Below are 14,662 nucleotides of genomic sequence, written 5' to 3' on the forward strand. Positions count from 1 at the left end.
TGTCATGTTGCCTTGGTTATTCATGACAATTACTGATTTATTGTTTCTCCTCCTAGACATCTACAGGAGTGGCTTCTGCAGCAGGTTGTTAGGAAGAGGTCTTTCTTTTGTTTTCCAGTACTTGCTGGTAGAATGTTTTTTTTTTCTCTCTGATTGCAGCCTTTTTTTCTCTCTCACACTGTAGTGCTATGTTTTCTCTGCACTATTCCAGGTTCTCACACAAGGGGGGGTTCCCTGGGAGATGGGCTTTTCCTCTGATAGCAGTTCACCTGGTTCACAGGGCGCAGTGTCCGCCTGGGTATGCGGAGAGCTTTTGAAGTTCCAAAGCTCTTCCTGCACCAGATTCAGAGCCTGTGTGTTTCAGCAGTTCTGTTTACTCCTGCAGGGATCCGCCCAGATAGGTGGGGACAGGGGTGCGGTGAGTTGTGAGAGGTGGTTGAGAGCAATGGTGGAGACCACCACTATAGCCAGTCCTGCTTCCACAGCTCCTTCCTGTTTGCCAGAACTAGTTGGGCTGCGAGTGTGTGTCTGCGGTCCACAGTTCTCAGAACAGCAAATATTCTCTTTTGATCTGACACTGCTACTGTTCTGCTTCTAGCACAAGGTAGGTGGGGGCAGGGTGAACTTTGGTGGGTAGGGAGGGGGCGGCTAGTCCCAGTGCTTAAGGCTTCCGTTCTCTGCTCGGTAGTGAGGGCTTAAACCACCGTTTTCAGCCTTCTTCCTTCAGTCTTTTCTCCGAGGTCTCTGCCGTGAGCGTTGGGCTCAGCCGTGTTATATGGTTTCCCCTCAGCCCTGTGGGCCATAAACGGAGCCCTAGCAGTCTGAGTTCTTACCTCTTCCGCAGGTGCGGTAGTTCCGGGATGCAGCTAGCTCAGAGCACTGAGCTAAGTCTGCGTCCTGCGCCCGCGAGTCTTTGTCTCTGCACTTCTCCATTCCCTCCTCCCTTGCTCACACAATTTGCCTACCTTTGGGTGAATTCAGTAGTGGGCCTCTTCGTCTTGCCAGTCTGCTATGCAGGGAGTCCTTTGTAGAGTTATAGTTGTTTGATTTGTTGTAAATTCCAGGGGAGATTTCCAGAGGCTCACCTCACGCCACCATTTTAATGATGTCTCCTCTTTTTTTTTTTTTTTCAATGTCTTTGGTTTTGAAATCAGGGTATTGGTGGACTCATAAAATGAGCCTGGGGGGTTTCCCTTCTCCTGAACTTTTGGAACAGTTTGAGAAAGATAGCTGTTATTTCTTCTTTGAATGTACTGTAAAATTCATCTCTGATGCCATCTGGTCCAGGATTTTTATTTGTTGGGAGTTTTTAAAATTTTTGATTTGATTTTATTAGTTGTAATTGATCTTTTCAGACTTTCTGTTTCTTTTTTTTAAAAAATTTGTAGTATTTTCTTTCTTTTTTATTAAATTTATAGGGTTTCTTATTGATACAATCTTTGAATAGTGTATGCTTCCAAGAATTTATCCTTTTCTTCCAGATTGTCCAATTTGCTAGCATATAATTTTTGTAATATTTTCTCATAATCCTTTGTATTTGTGGTATCAGTGTCATTTCTTTTTCATATATGATTTTATTTGAGTTTTCCATCTTTTTCTTCTTTTTCACGGGTTTTTATTAAAATATAACTAACATGCAATATTATATTAGTTTCAGGTGTTCACGATAGTTATTCAACACTTATATATCTAAAGAAGTGATCACCATGCTAAGTTCAGCAAATATCTGACACTGTACCATGCTATCACAATATTATTGACTATATTCCTTATGCTGTACATTATGTCCCCATGACTTATTTGTTTTATACCTGGAAATTGGAACCTTTTATTCCCCTTCATTTCTCTCCCCTTTTTAAAATTTACAATTACAGTTGATATTCAATATTATTTTATATTAATTTCAAGGGTACAGCATAGTGGTTAGACATTATATAATGTAAGAAGTGATTCCCCCTGAGTGGTCTAATACTCACTTGGCACTATACATAGTTATTACCATATTATTGACTATATTCCGCATGCTTTACTTTACATCCCCATGACTATTCTGTAACTATGAATTTGTACTTCTTAATCCATTCACCTATTTCACCCTGTCCCCAAACCCTTGCCTATCACCCCAATAAATTAAGTATACGTCTGACATCAGTAAGTATCCATACATAGTTAGTGACTATATTATTGACTATATTCCTTATGCTATACTCTACATCCCCATGACTACATCCCCATGACTACAACCAATTTGCTCTTCTTAATCCCTTCACCGTTTTCACCCATCCCCAACTCCCCTTCCACCTGGCAACCATCCAAATGTTTTCTGTATCTATAGTTTGTTTGTTTATTTTGTTCTTTAGATTCCATATATTAGTGAAATCACATTGTATCTGTCTTTCTCTGTCTGACATACTCCATTTAGCATGATACTCTCCAGGTCCATCCGTGGTGCTGCAGATAGCAAGAACCCATTCTCTTCTGTGGTAGAGCAATAATCCACTGTATATATGTATCCCCTACTCTTTATCCATTCATCCATTGACAGACACCCAGGCTGCCTCTACATCTTGGCCATTGGAAATATTGCTGCAATGAACATATGGATGCACACATCCCTTCAAAATAGTACTTTGGGGTTCTTTGAATAAATACCCAGAAGTGGGATTACTGGGCACTTTCTTATCTCTTGTTATGAAGTCTTTGTCTCTTTGTTTTAAAGACTATTTTGTCTGGTATAAGTATAGCTACCCTCTCTTTTTTTGTTTCTTTTTCCATTTTGATGAAATCTCCTTTTCCATCTTTTTACTTTCAGTCTGTGTGTGCCTTTTAATGTGAAGTGAGTCTCTTGTAGGCAGCTATGTATGCGTCTTGTTTTCTTATACATTCAGCCACCTTCCCTGTTATTGAAGTATTTAATCTATTTACATTTAATATGTTGATAGATATGTAGTAATTGGCATTTTGTTATTCACATTTTTTATCTTTTTTATTTTAAAAAGTCTCTGTATGATTCCTTGTAATACTGTTTATGGTGATGAACTCCCTTAGTTTTTTTTCTTTGTTTGGCGAGCTTTTTATCTGTATCTTCAGTTCTAAATGATATATTTCCTGGGTAGAGTAATCTTGGTTGTAGGTCCTTGCTTTTCATTACTTTAAATATTAGCTGCGAATCCTTTCTGGCCTGCAAAGTTTCTGTTGAGAAGTAGCTGAAAGCCTTATGGAGCTCCATTGTAGGTAACTAACTGCTTTTCTCTTGTTGCTTTTAAGAGTCTTTTTTTGTCTTTAAACTTTGGCCTTTTAATTATGATGTGTCTTGGTGTTGGCCTCTTTGGGTTCATTTTGTTCAGAACTCTCTGCACTTCCTGGGCTTGACTATCCATTTCCTTCCTCAGGTTAGGAAAGTTTTCAGTCATTATTTCTTCAAATAAGTTTTTAATTCCTTGCTCTCTCTCTTCTCCGTCTGGTACTTGTATGATGTGAATGTTGGTATGTTTGATGTTGTCCCAGAGGCCCCTTAAACTGTCTTTTTGTTGTTCTGATTGGGTGTTTTTTGCTACCTTATCTTCCAAATTGCTGATTCAATCATCTGCTTCATCTAACCTACTGTTGATTCCCTCTAGTGTATTTCTCAATTCATTTATATTCTTCATTTCTGACTGGTTTTTTTTTTAAATGTTTTCTATCTCCATTTTTATGTTTCCTGTCTCTTTGTTGAAGCTCACATTGAAATCATTGAGTATCTTAACAACCAATGTTTGGAACTCTGTATCTAGTAGATTGCTTGTCTCCATTTTGTTATTTTTTTGTGGAGCTTTGTTCTTTCTTTTTTGGAGAACATGTTTCTTTGTCTCCCCATTTTTGTTGTCTCCCTGTCTTTGTTTTTGTGTATTATTTTGGGCTGCTATGTTTCCTGTTTTCAGTAGAGTGGCCTTATGTAGTAGGTGTGTTGTGGAGCCCAGTGGCACAATCTTCCTTGTCACCTGAGTTGGGTACTTCTGATGTGTCCCTTGTGTGGATTGTGTTTACCCACCTGCTGGAGTTGAGCCTTGGTTGCTGTTTGCACATCAATAGGAGGGATTGACCTTGGGCTGATTGGTTGACAGAACTGGTTGTGACTATAGTGGAAAAGCTGATGTGCATAGCTGACCCTAGGGAGCAGGGTTTACTTTAGCTGGCTCTGGTGCTGGTCCAGTGTGCCGTTTGGTTGTGTCATCCTTGGAGGTGGTTGACTGATGCTCCAGCTCAGTCAGTGCTGGCCACTGGGCGTGCCAGTCCCAGGGCCTCATTGGAGGAGACCCACTGCTAGCCAAGTTAAGCTGAAGACTGTGCTCTTCCCAGGACCACCCTTCATGGGCCACAGAGCAATGCGCAAATAGCTGCCACCCACACTGGTCTTGGAGGTACCCCATGAGGCCAAATTGCAGATCAAGTCAGGCTGTCACTAGTGCTGGGCTTAGGGCTACTTCAGCCAGAGTTACAGGATGTGCTGAAATCACATGTTAAATGTTTGAGTTTTGTGAAACTTTGAGAGATTTTAGGAACATCTGCAGGTGAGCCAAGACTGGCCATTTGCCTGGAAATGACACAGAAAGTGGCTTAGATGTGCCTGAAAGTTGGGTGGCTCAGGGTCTCAGGGAATCACCAAGGTGGGGCAAATGAAATGTGTTAGCCACGTTGATGGAGACTCAGATACAAGGTCTGACAATTATGTTTGTGAACTTGTTTGCAATGATATTGTTGACCTTTTTTGATATCAGAGGGACTATTCATTATGAATTTGTATCAACTGGACACACAGTTAACCAAGTTTACTATTTGGAAGTATTGAAAAGTCCGGATGAAAAAGTTAGACGACCTGAACTTTTTGCTAACAATTCATGGCTCTTGCATCATAACAATTTACCAGCTCACATGGCACTGTGTGGAAGTTTTTAGCCAGTAAAGAAATAACTGTATTGGGACACCCTCCCTACTCACCTGACCTGGCCCCTGATGACTTCTTTCTTTACCCAAAGTTAAAGGAAATATTAAGACATTTTGATGACATTCAGGACATCAGGGGTAATACGACATCAGGTCTCATGGCCATTCCAGTAAAAGAGTTCCATAATTGCTTTGAAGGGTGGACTAGGTGCTGGTGTCAGTGCATAGCTTCCCAAGGGGAGTACTTCAAAGGTGACCATGGTGATTAGCAATGAGGTATATAGCACTTTTTCTAGGATGAGTTCGCAAACTGAATGGTCAGACCTTGTATGGTGGCCACCTTTGTCTGCATGCCAGGCGTGGGGAGGGAGACAAAGAAACAATGGCTCTGCCAACTCTTCCATCTGGAAGAAAGCTGCCCCTCTGGCCCTCGCCCTGAGCCAGACAATTCAGGTCCTCCCCGTATGTCTCTGAAGCCTTTCTAGCTGCTTCCCCAGGGCTGGAGCTCAGAACGAGTTAGTCTATCAGTGAGTACGTCTGTATGCAGGCCCTTTAAGAAGAGCACCTGGGACTACAGCTGCCCTTGTCTCACTCAGCCACAATCTCTGCTCGTTTCCACTGCCGGAAGTTATGGGGACTTCTCTCCCCAGTACTGGAACCCTGGGCTTGGAAACCTGGGTGTGGGGTTGGGACTGCTCACTCCACTGGGGGTACCTCCACAGTTGAGATATCCCTCCCAATTTTTAATGGTTACATGCTGGTGTGGGATCAGCCTGTTGTGTGTCTCTGCCCTTCCCACCAGTCTCAAGGTGGCTTTTTCTGTATGTCTTTCGTCGTAGGCCTTTTGTTCAGCTAGACTTCAGGTGATTCTCAATGATGGTTGTTCTGTAGTTTACTTTTAATTTTAATGTTGTTGTGAGAGGAGGTAAGCACAGTGTACCTACTCCACCATCTTGACTGGAAATCACCTTTTTTCCTTGATGAGTCTGGTTAAAGGTTTATCAATTTTATCTTTTCAAACAACCAGCTCTTGTTTTCATTGATATTTTGTATTGTTTTTTAGACTCAGTTTCATTTATTTCCATTCTGATCTTTATTATTTCTTTGCTTCTACTTACTATTCCCTTTTTTGCTCTTCTTTTTCTAGTTCCTTTAAGTGTAAAGTTAGACTGTTTATTTGAGATTTTTCTCATTTCTTGAAATAGGCCTGTCTTGTTCTGAATTTTCCTTTTAGGGCTACTTTCATTGTGTCCAACAGATTTTGGGTCAGTGTGTTTTCATTTTCATTTGTCTCAAGGAAACGTTTGATTTCTTCCTTGATCTTGTTCCTGTCCTATTCATTATTTAGCAGTATGTTATTTAGCCTCCATGTGTTTATTGATTTTTCAGTGTTTTTCTTGTAATGGATTTCTAGTTTCATACCCATGTGGTCAGAGAAGACACTTGATAGGATTTCAATCTTGAATTTATCAAGACTTGTTTTGTGGGCTAATGTGGTCTATCTTGCAAAATGTTCCATATGCACTTGAAAAGAATGTATATGCTGCTACTTTGGGGTGAAATGTTCGGAAAATATCAATTGAATCCGTCTGCACTAATGTACCATTTAAGGTTGCTCTTTCCTTTTTGATTATTTGTCTGGAAGATCTGTCCATTGATGTTAATGGAGTGTTAAAGTCCCGTACTATGATTATATTACTGTTGGTCTCTGCCTTTATGTCAGATAATCTTCGATATTACTAATTCTTTCTTTTTTTTGGTGAGCTTTACTACCTATTTCATTCTTTATTTCTCCTGTTGAATTCTTCATTTCCAATATTTCTATTTGGTTCTTTTTAAAAATGTCAATCTTTGACAAAATTGTTCATTTTTTTTCTTTGATTGTGTTTCTGAGTTCATTAAACTGCCTATTTGTGCTTTCTTGCATCTCGTTGAGTTTTTTCAGAACTGCAATCTTGAATTCTCTGTCATTTAAGTCACATATTTTCATGTCTTTAAGTTCATTTTCTGGAGACTTTTCATTTTATTTCTGAGCTACCTTGTTACCTGGGTTATTCTTGGCAATTAATGAATTATTATTTCTCTTCCTGGGTTTCTACAGTAGGTTCTGCAGCAGGTTGATATGAAGAGGTCTTTCTTTTGCTTTCAAGTAGATGTTTGCTGGAATGTATTATTTTCTCTCCCACTTTTTTATTCTGTCTTACACTGTAGTCTTATGTTTGCTCCTGCATTGTTCTGGCTTCTCACACAAGGGTGGGGGTTTGCCCTGGAATGTGGGTTTCTTCCATACCCTCCCATGGAGGAAGTACCCAGGTCACCCAGGATACTTCCTCCACGGGAGGGTATGGAAGTCCATAGAGTTCTAATCTTTTGAGATCCAAATGCTGCCTCTGCAGTCTGATGTAGAGCTTTTGTGTCTTAGGGGCTCTGATTGCCCCCACAGGGATCCATCCAGAAGGTTGGATGCAGCTTGGGTTGTGAAAGGCTGCTTGTGCATTTGTGGTAAGTCACCCAGGTCTCAGGACACTGACTGTGTGGGAGGATGTAATAGAGTTCTGAGCTTCTGAAATACCAATTTTTCCCCTGCAGCCTGATGCAGACCATGTGTGTCTCAGTGGCTTTGGTTTCCCCTGCAGATATGTGCCCAGAAAGGTGGGGGCAGGGTGGGCTGTGAGAGGTGGTTGGTGCTTTTGTGATTCTAAGCAATGGTGACTACCAACACCATAGTTGTCTTGCCCCTACAGTTCCTTTCCTTTCACCACAATTAGTTGTGCTATGAGTCTGTGTCTATGGGACCTTCGCTCCAGTTTTCAGGGCTGTAGATATTCTGCTCTTTAAGCTGACACTGTTACTGTTTCTTCTGGAGGCTGCTTCTAACACTGGGATTGTGAGGGTGGACGAGCTCTGGGAAGGAGGGGGGAGGCAGTCAGGCTTCATGTTTTTGTTTTCTGTTTACTGCCTGGCAGTGAGGGCTTAAACCACTGTACTCACCCTTCTGTATTTGGCCTGTGGCGTGCCAGCCGCCACAAATCAAACAGTACCTGAATGGGGGAGTGGGAATGAAAAAAGACACTCACACAAAATGATGATGCGGCCGGTCTTCAGTGATCCTGAAGCGCGGAGTTTACTTTCCTTTACCAATTTAAACCACCTGTGTACGTGCAGCTTAACAATCACGAGTGTGCATTACCTCATTGAAAGTAAAATTTTCAACTTTTACATATGAACTACAGACTCACTGAAACTTTCCCAAAGTCATTATCTCAATGACAAAGCCCACCAATTACCCTGATAATCATCAGTGATCTGTGTCTGGGAACTGGCCGTTCCCACCTCATTCCTTAGCAGCTTGCAAGCACCCTCCAATTGCAGGCAGAGACAATGCCTCAGGAACTAAAACTGAGCCAGTCTGCAAGGAAATCATGGCTCCCCACATTGGCCTTTGCTCCGAGGTCTCTGCCATGAGCACTGGGTTCAGTTCTATTATATGCTGATCCCTCAGGCAGGTCTGTGGGCCGCAGCAGGTGTGCCTGCAGCCTGAATTCTTCCCTCTCCTCAAACCAAAGTGAGCTCCAGACTGTGTCCTATGGCCCCTTGGCCCAAGTCTCTGCACTTTCTCCTTCCTCCTCTTTCACTCACCAGGTTTGCCCACCTTCAGGTGATTCAATGTGCTGATATATCAGGTGTTCCTGTGTGATGTGCAGGGATTCCTTTGTTGAATTATAGCTGTTCAATTTATTGTAACTTCCATGGGATATTTCAAGAAGCACTCCTCATGCTGCCATTTCTGTGACATCACTCTGCTTTCCTCATTTTTTATTTGGATTGTCTGTTTTTGTTGCTGAGTTGTACAAGTTCTTTATATATTTTGGATATTAGCCCTTTATTAGTGATGTTGTTTGCAAATATCTTCTCCCATTCGGTTTGTTGCCTCTTTGTTTTGTTGATGGTTTCTTTTGCTGTGCAGGAGCTTTTTAGTTTGATATAGTCCCATTCACTTATTTTTGCTTTTATTTCCTTTGCCTTTTGGGGTCACTAATTTTTCTTGCATATATTAACATACATTGAGTTTCCTAGATATATTAACACACTGAATCAGAATGAAAGTATACTAATTTTTTCATTTGTTAATGAAAAATATAATTTCTTATTTTAGAGTAATACACTGAAATTCCTTGAGGTATTTCTTTAATTTCCTACTTTTAAGTTTAGGAACACTGTCTCTCTGAATGTAGTCACAGATAGATTCACTAGTTATAAAAATGATAGCAAAATCTATGTGTCTGGACAAAGACTTCTTTTTTAAAAAATAAATTTACTTAATTTGCTCTTGCCTAAAGTATGATAATCAAACAGTAATCAATTCTAATTTATTTGAAATATTATAATTATGTTTTCAAATGATATTTCCTATTCTAATCAAAATATTTTTACTTATTTTTTCTTTAAGCAAAAAGAAGATAACATCCGTTGCTTAACTATGTTTGGTCATTTTGGTTTTGAATGTTTGCCTCATCAGTTAGTGAACAGATCTATTCAACAAGGATTCTCTTTTAATCTTCTCTGTGTGGGTAAGTGCCAGAGTTTTCATCTGAATTATTACTTAATTTTCCCAAAAGTTCACTTTAACTCGTCTTCAGCAGTGTAACACTGGCAATGGTAATTCAAGAATATATCTTCCTGCTTGTATTGGTTTACATCTTCTTAGCCATATTACTTAAACACTTTTTTTTCTTTAAATGTTTCAGTGCTCTCCAAAATCTGATGCATTTCTATGTATATTTTCTATCTATATTATGTTAATGATTGAGAGTGTCAGGACTAGCATGTATATTATCAAGGACATCTTTGTGTTTGAAGAATTTGGGACCTTTTAAACCACTCTAGGGATTCAGAGTGTTACTTCTTAGCCATCTTATGCCCCTATATGATATATATGTTTATTACAGGGGAAACTGGAATTGGAAAGTCAACACTGATCAACACATTGTTTAACACTAATTTGAAAGACAAAAAATCCTCGCATTTTTATCCAAATGTTGAACTTAAAATTCAGACATATGACCTTCAGGAAAGCAATGTTCAGTTGAAATTAACTGTTGTGAAAACAGTGGGATATGGTGATCAAATAAACAAAGAAGCAAGGTTAGTGTTTTCTTATTTTAATTAAAAGGTTTTCTTATTTCAAGGAATATGCCTTCTTTCTCTATGGACTAAATTGTAATATTTTTCTAAGGCAATTGAAAATTTTCATTCCATATTTTAATTCTGCCTAATTAAGTAATATTTTATCTTGTGATAAAATTGATATTTTTGTATAAATGTTTTCAGATTTTTTAGCTAGATACCCAGGAGAGGGATTGCTGGGTTATATGGTAATAATATTTGTAATTTTTTTGGGAACCTCCACACTGCCTTCCATAATGGCTGCACCAATCTGCATTCCCACCAACAGTGTATGAGGGTTCCTTTTTCTCCACAGCCTCTCCAACACTTGTTACTATTTGTCTTGTTGATGACAGCCATTCTAACCAGGTGAGGTGATATCTCATTGTGGTTTTTATTTGCATTTCTCTTATGATTAGTGATGTTGAGCATTTTTTCATATGTCTACTTTTTAAATTTAAAACTATTGCGGGAGACAATGGTTAGTAAAATTACACAAATTTGAAGTGTACAATTCTGTAATACATCTTCTATATATTACACTGTGTGTTCACCGCTCAGAGTCATTTCTCCTTCCATCACCATATATTTGACCCCATTTACCCTCATCTACCACCTCCTCCTCCTTTACCCTCTGGTGACCACTAAACTATTGTCTGTGTCTGAGTTTTTGTTTCTTTATTTGTTTGTCTTGTTTCTTTTTTGCTTTCAGTTTTATATCCCACATATCAATGAAATCATATGGTTCTTGACTTTTTCTGTGTGACTTATTTTGCTTAGCATAGTAATATCAAGATCCATCCATATTGTAACAAATGGCACTATTTCATCTTTTCTTATGGCATTGTATATATCTACAAGTTAGAATGGCTATCATCAGCAAGACAAAGAGTAACAAGTGTTGGAGAGGCTATAGAGAAAATGGAACCCTCATACACTGTAGCTGGGAATGCAGATTAATGCAGCTGGTATGGAAGGCAGTGTGGAGGTTCCTCAAAAAAAATTAAGAATAGAATTACCATATGACCCAGCAGTACCTCTCCTAGTATTTACCCCCAAATTTGTAAACATTTATCCCTAAAGATATATGTGCTCTGATATTCATTGCAGCTTTATTTGCTGTGGGCAAGACATGGAAACCACCAGTGTCCTTCAATAGATGATTGGATAAAGAAGACTGAGCATCTTTTTATCTGTCTGTTGGCCATCTGTTTGTCCTCTATGAAAAAATGTCTAGTTAGGTCCTCCACCCATTTTTAAATTTTATTTTTTCTTTTAGGTGTTGACTTGTATGAGTTTTTTAAAAAATAATTTTCTGACATTAACCCCTTATCAGATATGTCATTGACAAATATCTTCTCCCATTCAGTAAGATATCTTTTTGCTTTGTTGATGGTTTCCTTTACTTGAAAAATCTTCTTAGTCTGATGTAGTTCCATTTGTTTATTTTTTCTTTTGTTTCCCTTACCTGATGAGATATATCAGTGAAAAAGAGACAACCAACTGAATGGGAGAAAATACTTGCAAACAACAACTCAGATAAGAGGCTAATATCCAAAATATATAAGGAACTCACAGAACTCAACAACAAAAAGACAAACAGTCCAAATAAACAATGGGCAGGGGACCCGAACAGAAACTTTTTCTAAGAAGACATACAAATGACAAGATATATGAAAAAATGTTCAAATTCACTAGCTATTAGGAAAATACAAATCAAAACCACTATGAGACATCACCTCACACCTGTGAAAATGGCTATCATCAGTAAGACAAATAATAACAGGTGTTGGAGAGGTTGTGGGGAAAAAAGGAACCCTCGTGCATTATTGGTGGGAAAGCAGATTGATGCAGCCACTATGGAAGGCAGTGTGGAGGTTTTTCAAAACATTAAGAATAGAATTAACAACATGACCCAGAAATCCCTCTCCTGGGTATCTACTCAAAAAATCTAAACTCATTTATCTATAAAGGTATATGTACTCTGATGCTCATTGTAGATTTATTTATGGTGGCCAAGACATGGAGACAACCAAAGTGTCCTTCTATAGATGATTGGATAAAGAACATGTAATATATATATATATATATATATATATATATATATATATATATATATATATATATATATATACACACACGCAATGGGATACTATTCTGCCATAAGAAAAGATGAAATAGTGCCATTTGGAACAATGTGAATTGATCTTGAGGTTATTATGCTAAGTGAAATAAGTAGGTAGAAAATGTCGAGAACCATATGACTTCACTGATATGTGAGATATAAAACTGAAAGCAACAAAGGAACAAGGGAAACAAACAAAGAAACAAAAACTCATAGACACAGACAATAGTTTAGTTGTTACCAGAGGCTAAGCGGGGATGGGGGATGGTAGAAGAGGGTATTCAGGCTCAAATATATGGTGATGGAAGAACTGACTCTTGTGGTGAGCACACAATGTGATAGAGATGATGTATTATAGAATTGTACACTCGAAACCTATGTAACTTTACTAACAATTGTCACCCCAATAAACTTTAATAAAAAAAGAAAAGCTGCCATATATGTGTGTGTGTGTATATATATATATATATATATATATATATACACACACACACACACACACATACACGTAAGGGTAATGTCTGAGAGTTTACTTCTTATATTTCCTTGTGGGAGTTTTACAGTTTCGTATCTCAATTTTCAATCTTTAATCCATTTTGAGTTTATTCTTGTATATGTCATAAGAAGGTGGTTTGGTTTCATTGTTTTGCATATATCTGTACAGTTTAGCATGTATGAGCTCAGTTTTCACAGTCTGTTTATTAAATAGACTGTGTTTACCCCAAAGTAAATTCTTGCCTCCTTTGTCATAGATTAAGACCCTGTAGACATGGATTTATTTCATGGATCTTTATTCTGTTGCATTTATCTATATGTCTCTCATTATGCCAATACCATGGTGTTTTGATTACTATAGGCTAGAACTTCCAGTACTATGTTGAATAAAGTAGTAAAAGTGAGCATAATTTCACTCTTCAATGTATTATAAATTTCTGAGTACAGATCTTTTACTTCCATGATTAAATTTATTCCTATGTATTTTATTTTTTTGATGCAATAGTAAATGGAATGTCTTAATTTCTCTTTCTGATAAATTGTTATTGGTGTATAAAAATGCAACTGATTTCTGAACATTAATTTTGTATCCTGCTACTTTACTAAATTCATTTATCAGTTCCAATAGTTTTTTGGTTGAATCTTTGTGATTCTCTCTATATAATATCATATCATCTGCAAATAATGACAGTTTTACTTCATCCTTTCATATTTGGATGCCTTTTATTTCTTTTTCTTGTGTTATTGCTGCGGCTAGAACTTCCAGTACTATGTTGAATAAAGTAGTAAAAGTGAGCATCATTGTCTTATTCCTGGTCTTAAGGGGAATGTTTTTGGCTCTTCCCTATTGAGTATAATATTAGATGTGAGTTTGTGTCTTATATGGCCTTCATTATGTTGAGATATGTTCCTTCTATTCATACTTTGTGGACAGGTTTGATCACAAATGGATGCTGGATTTTGACAAATGCTTTTTTTGGATCTGTTAATATGACCACATAATTTTTGTTTTTCATTTTGTTTGTGTGGTGTACCATGTTAATTGATATGTGGCTATTGAACCAAACTTGCATACCAGGAATGGATTTTATTTGATCGTGGTGTATGACCTTTTTCTAAAAAAATATATTGCAAATCGGTGTCACACGGGAGACCCTGCTCGCTGCGCCATTTGTTATGCGGGGGACCCTGCTCACTGCGCCACTTGTCGTGCGAGGTGGCCTGCGGGGTCTCTGGTCCCTCTCCCCACATAAGAATGCAGGATGTGGCTAGGCCAAAAAGGAACATCCACAGAGCCATAGGTAGGGGAGTCATACCACTACAGTCTTGCTGAAGGCACTATACTCTCACTGGAGGCTGGATTCATATGACCTTCAACCTGCTGTCTGCTTCTCTACCTGCCAACCAACCGACTCACTTGACTCGACTCACCAACCAGTGCAACCACAGCAGTTATATCAGGAGCTAATTGGCTAACTGGTTACAGCTGATGGTCAATTAGCCACAACTGATGGCTATCTACTACTTGAGCCAGCGCCTTTCATGTGAGGCTGAGAGCCTGGAAACTGCTCTCTGGGACTCTGTCCCCACAATCAGTTTGCTAATATTTTGTTGAAAATTTTTACGTCTGTGTTCATTAGAGATATCTACATATAGTTTCCTTTTTTGTAATGTCCTTGTTCAGTTTTGGAATCAAGGTAATGTTGGACTTTCAAAATGAGCCTGGGTGTACAATTCTGTATTACATCATCTATAAATACCATTATGTGTTCACCACCCAGAGTCAGTTCTCCTTCCATCACCATATATTTGATCCCCTTTACCCTCATCTACCATTTGAAATCTATGGTGACCCATTAAAGTTTAATTAACAAAACAAAACAAAACAAAATGAGCCTGGGAACCATCTCTTGGATATTTTAGAATACTTTGAGAATAGGTGCTAATTTTTTT

The 14,662-nt window shown here is 38.4% G+C and overlaps 1 protein-coding gene across 1 annotated transcript in view; it reads left to right on the forward strand.

The window, feature by feature from the left end:
* The window catches only part of SEPTIN14 (septin 14), a 115,942-nt gene that overhangs the window by 17,388 nt on the left and 83,892 nt on the right, over window positions 1-14,662 (forward strand). The window contains exons 3-4 of the mRNA XM_033110640.1: window positions 9,374-9,494; window positions 9,873-10,068. Coding sequence (XP_032966531.1) covers window positions 9,374-9,494; window positions 9,873-10,068 — 317 coding nt within the window. The remainder of the gene's footprint in view (window positions 1-9,373; window positions 9,495-9,872; window positions 10,069-14,662) is intronic.

Source organism: Rhinolophus ferrumequinum, chromosome 7 (assembly GCF_004115265.2).
Source record: "Rhinolophus ferrumequinum isolate MPI-CBG mRhiFer1 chromosome 7, mRhiFer1_v1.p, whole genome shotgun sequence".
NCBI classification, from domain to species: domain Eukaryota; kingdom Metazoa; phylum Chordata; class Mammalia; order Chiroptera; family Rhinolophidae; genus Rhinolophus; species Rhinolophus ferrumequinum.